The 10,176-nt window shown below is 47.3% G+C and overlaps 1 protein-coding gene across 1 annotated transcript in view; it reads left to right on the top strand.

Moving 5' to 3' along the window:
- Positions 1-4,563: 4,563 nt before the first annotated feature.
- Positions 4,564-10,176, top strand: part of LOC119455670 (cytochrome P450 3A24-like) — a 35,225-nt gene continuing 29,612 nt past the window's right edge. Inside the window, exon 1 of the mRNA XM_037717091.2 lies at positions 4,564-4,815. Coding sequence (XP_037573019.1) covers positions 4,748-4,815 — 68 coding nt within the window. The 5' untranslated portion in view covers positions 4,564-4,747. The remainder of the gene's footprint in view (positions 4,816-10,176) is intronic.

Raw genomic sequence — 10,176 nt, 5'->3', positions numbered from 1 at the left:
TTTATATAAACCTCCAAGCGGCCCCCAGAGGCCTTGGCAACAGTCACCAACGCCGCGCGCGTTCGGTGCGAACGCGGGCAAAACGGCGACGGCGTCGACAACAGTTCTGAGTGTTGCTGGTGCTGCTGCATGTCCAAGTTTATACAGCTGATAAAACTACTATCCTTACTCCGTATCGCTCTCTACTAAGTCGCTATCGCCATTGATGCTTCGCCTTTCGGGTGAAACTGCGACATTTTAGATGCGAAGCATCTTATGCTCGGGGCTATGTCACTCCCTCCCTCCACCGTGCGGCGTCCACTTCCGGTTCCGCTTCCGGCTTCCGGTTCCGCTTCCGTCGTTTTGCCCGAATGATCCCCAGGTGCTTCGCCCACTCATCATCATTCACTTCGTCCTCTCATTCTCCTCCCGCAACGCCGCGATGAGTGCCACGGACAGCGCCAGCGTCAACGCCAGTGTCAGCGCCGTGGACAGCGCCGCGGAGAAGAGGGCTCGAGCCGCTGCCACGAAACGGCAGCGGCGACAGGCCGATCTGAAAACTAATGGGAACTTGAGTCGACCCCATGGCTGCTTCGCATGCTACTCAGGGTTCCTCTACGGGAAGATGGTGTAATTGTTTAGATGCGAAGCATCTTATGCTCGTGGCTATGTCACTCCCTCCCTTCCTCCGCCGTGTGGCGTCCACTTCCGGTTCCACGTCCGGTTCCGGTTCCTTAAGCCAGCTTCCGGCTTCCGGAGAACGCTTCCGGCGTTTTGCCTGAATGATCCCCAGGTGATTCGCCCACTCATCATCATTCACTTCGTCCTCTCATTCTCCTCCCGCAACGCCGCGATGAGGGCCACGGACAGCGCCAGCGTCAACGCCAGTGTCAGCGCCGTGGACAGCGCCGCGGAGAAGAGGGCTCGAGCCGCTGCCACGAAATGGCAGCGGCGACAGGCCGATGTGAAAACTAATGGGAACTTGAGTCGACCCCATGGCTGCTTCGCATACTACTCAGGGTTCCCCTACGGGAAGGTAGTGTAATTTTTTTTTTCGCACTTTTAATATTTCAGTCTGAGAAGATTTAACATAAAAGGACATGCGCTGCCGGTGTTTTGTTTCATGACATTTGTTTATGGGCTGTCATTCTCAAAATCCTGAGGAGCTGTGTAAACTTGGACATGTAGCAGCACCAGCAACGCGCAGAACTGTTGTCGACGGCGGCGGCGCTTTGCCCGCGTTCGCACCGAACGCGCGCGGCGTTGGGGACGTGTTTATGAAGAACGTGCCAACCTTTGCCTTCCGCGCGGGGCTTCACGGCCCTGGGTCGTTGGACCGCTCCGCCCCGCCCGGGGCCAAGCCTCTGTCTGAATGGGGATGCGGCTGATCGAGGGTCGCGGGACATTCTAGCTACATTCAACGAAGTCACTTCGCATTATCGCTTGGGTCGTAGGGTTTTTCCTCCAACCCATTCGCATCTCAGCAGAGGACAAGAAATTACGCTCAGACTGCTACAGACAGGGGTTTACCCCTGTCCAGCTAGCGTTTCGGTATGTATGGATATGTCTCCTGACTGCCCGGAATGTGGGCGTGTGTGTGTACATTTGAACACATGATGTGGGGCTGCCCCCACATACCCAAGGAACTCAAGGCTAAAATCATCTCAAGACAAGGTTTTTATTCCGCCATCAAAAGGACGGATCGTCACCGTCAGCTTCAGGCAATTCAAGGGGCCCATGATGTCGCGGGCAGGTACTCCCTGCCTGTCCCAACGTGCGAACGGCCCGCAGGGGGGTCGGCGTAAATCCCGGCTTTCCTCCCTCGGTCTTCAATAAAGTTATTTATCTATCTATCTATGCCGTACACCATATGACGGTGTACCGTAGCGACCATAACGCCATGGTCCCTGTGGTCACTAAATAAATGAAAGCACCGGATCATATATATTTCTCATTCTTTAATAGTTCAAATAACCAATTACACCATCACATCGTAACAGTCATAATTGGAAATACATAATTCTCACCATAGTACAGCTTCGCTGGTCTTCCATCTCTACCCCAGTGGAAGGGCTGACAGTTTTTTTTTTCTTTTTTTTTTTACAGAAGCTTTGTAAATACCTTCCAGGTTAAACGTATAAACTCGACGGAAACAATAGAATATAATGTGCTGTGTACGGGGATATGTAGTGTCGGCAAATAAAACCATGAACATTAGATTTCTAGGCATAGTATCCCGTTCCAGACACAAGGTATGACTCAAGATAACACTGTAAATAGTATAGTAGTACTGAAAATTCTCTGCAATGTATTTTGTGTGCAACAATTGTTAAATGCAGAAAAAAACCGTGTACTTAGATTTAGGTGCACGTTAAAGAACCTCAGCTGGTTCAAATTAATCCGGAGCCGCCCGGCGTGCCTCATAATCGGATGTCGGTTTTGGCACATAAAACCCCATAATTAGGTATTGCAATTGTTAAATGGGCTGAATGACACTTTGAAATCAGGTTTGTTAAAATAATGAGACGACAGCTGTACTTCGGAAGCTTCGCAGCTTCCAGTAAAGATTAAGATTGGAATGGGAGTTTTGACTGCAGAAGATTTTACTATCGGAGTCCACAGAAGACCAACGTGAAACATCCGCGACAAGTGACTTGAAAATGAGACGAAGGTTTGGTGCGCTCAAAATTTCAAGCAGAAGAATCTTCACAAGGGTTTAGAGCAGGGCTAGTTGGCTTACGTCCAACATGACTAAATAGTGCAGACGACGGGGTGGGTGAAACAGACAAGACAATGCGCTGACTAGCAATAGATTTTTTTTATTCGTAGTCGTACGGTATGTCAGCTCTATATATAAGGAGGATGGCCGGCCGCCAAGGAAAAGCCATGAAAAATAATCAAGGAAAGGGTCATACTTGATAAAGAAGAGGATTTAACAGGTGTAAAACTAGAAACAAACGAAGAGCACGACTACAACAAAAATCAACAAACAACATTGGTAAATACCTGACAAGAATTCCACCGACAACAAAATCTAGTAAGAAAAAATGAAACCTTGCTGGAACCTTGCCGGGAAGTGCTTATTATGTATATTGTTATTGTTTCTTCATTTTGTTGCCGCTAGGACTGTTGTCACGTGTTTGCCAATCTTTTTGTGTTGATTCCCTCTTGTAGTATTACACATTTGTTGTGCTTTTGCTGTGCTTTTAGTTGGACACCTCTTAAATCGTCTTCTTTATCAAGTATGACCTGCACATTGATTAGAGTTCACTGCTTTTCCATGGCGGAAGGCCGAGTCACTTTTAGATAGCGTTGTACTTTTTGTGTCTTCTGCCATAATTATATACAATATAACTTGACTCCAAATAAAAAATCAGTTGATAGCGTAATGGTGTCGCAACACACGCACACAAACACACACACACACACACACGCACGCAAGTGCACGCACGCACGCAATGGTTTCAGCTGTAGTTCCAGTGGATTGTGAAAGATTGCCCATGAGCGAGGGACGGTGTACAATTTTTGAAAATTACTTCAATGCTTCGGTACGAGAGCGCGTCAATCAGCAGTGAACGAAGAAAGGACGAGGATCAAACATTGAAGGAAAACGAAAGAAATGGACAACGAATGCAAAATGCCCCAACTGCTATACTCGTAGACTTCGACCTCAATGTCGACACAACTGTCTTTGGTGAATGATGAACGAACCTGATTTAATCAGAGATCTGCCGAAAGCAGAGATTGCGTCAGGTTGCATCGAAGCTCATAAATTAGGTGGCACTTCAGCCTGTCAAGATGGCACGCCTACAGAACAGCATATTAGTCGTTGGTATTTTTTACAGCGTTGTCACTGCTACCGTGCATAATTCGCGTCCAACCTCCCGAATGGTTTCTATAATGGGCTATGTTCTTGCAGTTCCCATATCAGAAATGCGGAACAGTTTCACATACCGCCATAATATCCTGTAGAAGTGAATTTTATTGCGAATACTTTTCTTCAAAGTTTCATTATTGAAGTTATGGATATTCTGTTGTATCCTAATACAATTTTTTTTCATAGCATAAAATTTGCTTGATATGGTGGTGGAGGTGACTGTTTTAACGCAATGAACAGAGTAAATTGAACTATTTCGAAACGCTCATATCAGCTCAAAGGAAAGTCTTGATTTGGGAAAGTATCGTGTGACTGCGAAATTTATAAAAAAACAAAAACAAAAAACAACTGTACATTCTGGGGCACAAAATTTCATGGTAGATAAGGAGTCGTCGTTACCAAATGCATTGCCTCATTGCTCATTTTTCTCATCGAGGCTTGGGATAAGCCGTAGTGGTGAATCATTCTTGGGCAGCGCACGTACACCTTTGGCGATATTACCTGGCGAGATGCCGCTGATATAGCACGCGTGAACGGGACTCTTCACAAACAATCTTTTATCAGACGCATCCGCACGGCAGATAACAGGGTACCATGTCCATTGCTCTGTTTGTTACCTCTTCTCTGTCAAAAGGCAGAGGTGGTGAGACAAAATATATATTTAGCAGTCTACTAGGCACGTGGTTTCCTTGCCACAATCTGCGCTTGTCTTGCAAACATTTTTCACCAGTGCCTCCATACAAGTGCGTCGTTGGAAGCAACGCCGTCAGAGAGGGTGCGATCTAAGGAACAACACAGCTCCCCCAACAAGCGGACCCATTTACTCTCCGACTTTTGCGACCCCAGTTCCGAATATTCGTTCTGAACGCATTGTACGAAGCAGGCTTTGCAATGACTTTCCCATTTAGCCTAGTTGATGTGATCATCGTTTGTGTGACTGCTTGCTTTCTGCTTTACATGTGAGTAACTATGAAATGCTTGTTCTGGGTACCCATGACCTTTGAAAAATGTTTTTTCCTTTTTCATTGTTCTGAAGAGGGGGGATCAGTAAAATAAATATACACATGCGTACGACATATGTTCCTGCTCATGGAGATATTGAAGAGATATTACAGGAAACCTCTCTGTTTGTGACTTAGCATGACATTACGTGAAACAGTTTCTTTTATTTAGTACAACTGGCAATGTATTGCTATTTGCATAGCCCGACACTTCACAACCATTGTATGGGATTCTGTGAAGATATGCATCTGCTTAAAAAGAAATAAGTGTAGTTAGGGTGCAGCGTTATTACGGGTAAAATAGAAATTAATATAAAACTATTTGAAGGATGGGAAGATTGAACTGGTATTCCGTGCCGTCTGATGTCCTCTCTACAGTGCTAGTGGATCGATGTAGCATTTGTTCTCATATATGTCTTGACTTCAATCAAGTAAGAGGATAGGCTGGCTTTAGGAAGAGATATTCTGCAATAAATTAGATCCATGTCATCAATCAGGTAATCGAGGAATCTGTGGAGTACGATCAACCTCTCTATATGGCTTTCATACATTATGAAAAAGCATTTGATTCACTAGAGATACCAGCAGTCATCGAGGCATTGCGTAATCAAGGAGTACGGCGGACATACGTGAATATCTTGGCAAATATCTACAAGGATTGCACGGCAACCTTGGTTCTCCACAAGAAAAGTAGAAAGTTACTTAACACCAAAGGGGTCAGGAAAGGAGACACAATCTCTTCAATGTTATTCAGTGCATGCTTAGATGAAGTATTCAAGCTATTAGGCTGGGAATGCTTAGGAGGGAGGATCAACAGTGAATATCTCAGCAACTTTTGGTTTGCAGATGACATTGTTCTATTCAGCAGCACTGGGGACGAATCACAAAAAAAAAAAAAAAAAAAAAAAAACGATTGAGGACCTTAACCGAGAAAGTGCAATAGTGGGGTTGAAGATTAACATGCAGATTGCAAAGATAATGTTCAATAGCCTGGCAAGGGAACCAGGAGTCAGGATCGCCAGTCAGCTTCTAGAGTCTGTGCAGGAGTACGTTTATCTAGGTCAATTAATTACAGGGGACTCTGACCATGAGAAGAAAATTTGCAGAATAATAAAAATCGGTTGGAGTGCATACGGTCGGCATTACCTAATCCTGACAGGGAGCTTACCACTGTCGTTGAAAAGAAAAGTGTACAATCGTTGCATTCTACTGGTGCTAACGCATGGGGCAGAAACTTGGAGGTTTACAAAGAAGCTCGAGAGCAAGTTAAGGACTGCGCAAAGAGCGATGGAACAAAGAATGTTAGGCGTAACGTTAAGAGACAAGAAGAAAGCGGCGTGTTTTAGAGCGCAAACGGGGATAGCTGATACTATAGTTGACACATCTGAGAGAGAAAAACGGAGCTGGGCAGAACCTGTAATGCGTAGGGTAGATAACCGGTGGACCATTAGAGTTACAGAATGGTTGCCAAGGGAAGGAAAGTGCAGTCGTGAACAGCAGAAATCTAGGTGGGGTGATGAAATTAGGAACTTTGTAGGCGCAAGTTGGAATGAGCTACTGCGAGACAGGGGTAATTGGTGATCGCAGGGAGAGGACTTCGCCCTGCAGTGATCTTAAAAAAATTTAGGGTCATGATGATGCTGATGATATCTGAAGGCGTTGGTGCATAGATAACAAAATGAAGCCTAGTGCAAACACAGTCGCTTGAATTTCTGAAACAATGAATAAAAAAATAATAATCGTGTTTGACTTCTCTAAGATAGGCATGTACTGTATGACATGACTTCGTGAGTTGCTCCGGAATTATTTCCATCATTTTTGGCTCTTTAACGGGCCGATAAATATAAGTGCACCAGCGCTATTGCATTTCGCACCCTCCCAGCTCCTCCTTTCTCTATGGGAATGCGGCAATCGGGGCCGGAAGTGCTCGTGCGCAGCTGTGGAGCGCCATAGCCAAACATCCACCGCGGCGGGTGGATTGAGATAGAGTGGCATAGTTTTATGGTTTTATTCTATAGTGACGACGAAACTATATGTAGGGAGACTGAGCTGAACGTGAACTCATATATATATATATATATATATATATATATATATATATATATGAATCTTGATTGCAAAACTGAATCGATCAGCATTAGAAAAAGTAATAGCAGTTGTTTATAGTAATGAATTTCCAAATGAGGAAGAAAATAAAGGTCCGCGGGCATCGTACCTGTTTCACTTCTCAGTAGACACCTGAACTATAGACAAAGAGACAATTCGTTGAGCGCTGGCCTACGTATGAAAAGACGCTATCGCCACTTGGTGTGTTGGTGCTGGAAAGATCGCATCATTCCATAGATACTTAACGAATGAAATAACGAGGAGAAAACCTCTCACTTGTTTATCTGATTGCGATCGAGTCTCTCCGTACTGCAGAATCAACATATACACTTGCTTTAGCAGCGACGAGTTTAGGAGCGAAAAATGTACCAGAGAAAAAGATGCCATCTTCGCCGTGCTAACGACCCCGTAAGGGGACAAGAGAGTTCTGCTTGTCCTTAGTGGAGTATTTACGATTGATAAAGGGCCCTGCCTGATGACATGCAGTGCCGACGAAAAAAAATGACAGATGAGACAAGGAGAGGAGGGGGAGGAGGATGCGCATGCGCAGTAGGGGTGTGGACGCCGCACGGCGGAGGGAGGGAGTGACATAGCCCCGAGCAAAAGATGCTTAGCATCTAAAAGTTACGTCGCTCCATCGCTCGAAAGGCGAATCATTGACAGCTATAGCAATGTTATAGGAAATAAGGCTCCAAGTTTTCGGGGAGAGAAAAAACCGTGGCTCCAATCCTCGCCGTGAAGGTGGTTGGACAGCGAAGATGTAAACGACACCCACAATGATATTGTTACGGGGAAAAGGAATAAGAAATGTATTTACAGTGTATTTACAAGACCGGCAGCGGCTGACAAGATCATAGTAAGCACGCGAAGTCCCGAGCTTCGTCTTCTTCAAGTGCTCTCAAAACGTCTTCTTCATCGCTCTGTCACATGACCCCCGGCGGCTGAAGCACCGACCCGGTGCTGGTTAGGAGGCGTTCGAGTGATACGGCTTAAGACGCGCGACGTGGACTACGTCGGAACGAGGCTGAGCCACGGTGGGGTCAAGAGGGGCGATTTCGTAGGTGACGTCGGTTACTTGACGCAAGACGCGGTAAGGACCAGAGTAGCGTGAAAGCAACTTCTCCGAGAGGCCAACGCGTCGCGACGGAGACCAAAGGAGAACCAGGGCGCCCGGTGTGTAGTGGGCGTCACGATGGCGGGTGTCATATAAGCGCCGCTGATTTTCCTGCGAGTCCACAAGTCGACGTCGGGCAATATGGCGTGCCTCTTGTGCCTGGATTATGGCGTCCCGGGCGTACTCTGATGTGAAATACAGGCTATCAGGCAGGAGGGTGTCGAAAGGTAGCGTAGGGTCGCGGCCAAACAAGAGGAAGAATGGAGAGAAGCCTGCGGTATCGTGGCGAGAAGAATTGTAGGCAAAGGTAACGAATGGTAATGCAACGTCCCAGTCGCGATGGTCAGCGGAGACATACATGGATAGCATCTCAGTGAGGGTCCGGTTGAGACGCTCGGTTAGACCATTCGTTTGTGGATGGTAAGCAGTAGCAAGTTTGTGTTTAGTCGCGCACGAGTGTAGAATGTCATTAACAACTTTCGAAAGAAAGTAGCGGCCTCGGTCGGTAAGGAGCTGTCGAGGGGCACCGTGGTGAAGGATGACGTTTTCTAGTATAAAATCGGCGACATCGGTTGCACAGCTTGTCGGAAGAGCCCGTGTGATTGCGTATCGGGTGGCGTAATCTGTTGCTACAGCAATCCACTTATTTCCCGAAACAGACGTAGGAAAAGGGCCTAAAAGATCAACGCCTACACGAAAGAATGGTTCTGAAGGCACGTCAAGTGGTTGAAGGCGGCCAGCAGGGAGCGTGGTCGGCTTTTTTCGTCGTTGACAAAGGTCACACGCAGCGACATAACGGCAGACGTCACGGTAAAGACCAGGCCAAAAAAAGCGCCGACGAACGCGGTCGTAAGTCCGTGACACGCCAAGGTGACCGGCAGTCGGCACATCATGAAGCTGGGCGAGAACAGTCCGGCGCAGATGCGAAGGGACAACTAAGAGTCGGTCAGGGCCGTCAGGGCGCATGTTACAGCGGTACAAGATGCCATCGTGGAGTTCAAACATTCGAAGGGAAGGGTCGGGCGTCGTTGAAGTCAGCCGTTGAATAAGGTCTTTTAAGAAGTCGTCCCGGCGTTGTTCCGCTCCGATATCGTCAAAAGCACTCAAAGAGAGAACGGTGACAGGAATGCCGGCCATAGAAACGTCAGGTGGGTCGACAGGATGGCGCGACAAGCAGTCCGCATCTTGGTGTAACCGGCCTGTCTTGTATACAACTGAGTAGTTGTATTCTTGAAGGCGCAGAGCCCATCGGCTAAGGCGCCCAGAAGGATCTTTCAGAGATGAAAGCCAACACAGAGCATGGTGGTCAGTAATGACTGTGAATTGCCGGCCGTACAAATAGGGGCGGAATTTTCCCACTGCCCAAACGAGAGCCAGACACTCGCGCTCAGTGATGGAATATTTGCGCTCAGCAGGGGAAAGAAGGCGGCTGGCGTAAGCAATAACACGGTCTTGTCCTTGTTGTTTCTGGGCCAGGATAGCTCCAATACCATGGCCGCTGGCATCGGTACGGACTTCTGTTGGAGCTGACGCGTCAAAGTGAGCGAGAATGGGAGGGGAAGTAAGCAGCCGGATCAGCTCAGTGAAAGCACGAGCTTGCTCACAGCCCCAAATGAAGGCAGCGTCTTTCTTGAGGAGCTGAGTAAGAGGGCGTGCAACGTCCGCAAAATTGCGGACAAACCGACGAAAGTAGGAGCAGAGGCCCAAGAAGCTGCGAACGTCCTTGGCGCACGTGGGCACGGGAAAGTCTTTCACTGCCCGGATTTTATCTTGATCAGGACGGACACCCGAAGAATCGACGAGATGTCCGAGCACAGAAATTTCACGACGACCGAAGTGGCATTTGGACGAATTGAGTTGTAGCCCCGCCCGACGAAAAACAGATAGGACCGTCGATAGGCGTTCGAGGTGCGTCGCAAAAGTGGGAGAAAAAACGATCACATCGTCCAAGTAACAGAGGCAGATGGACCACTTGAAACCGTGTAGGAGGGCGTCCATCATTCTTTCAAATGTGGCTGGGGCATTACATAACCCGAAAGGCATGACTTTGAACTGATAGAGCCCGTCGGGAGTAATAAAAGCCGTTTTCTCACGGTCCA

Source organism: Dermacentor silvarum, chromosome 6, assembly GCF_013339745.2.
Source record: "Dermacentor silvarum isolate Dsil-2018 chromosome 6, BIME_Dsil_1.4, whole genome shotgun sequence".
Taxonomy (NCBI): domain Eukaryota; kingdom Metazoa; phylum Arthropoda; class Arachnida; order Ixodida; family Ixodidae; genus Dermacentor; species Dermacentor silvarum.
Note: the sequence above shows the minus strand (reverse complement) of the source record. Positions and strands in the feature narration are given on the sequence as shown.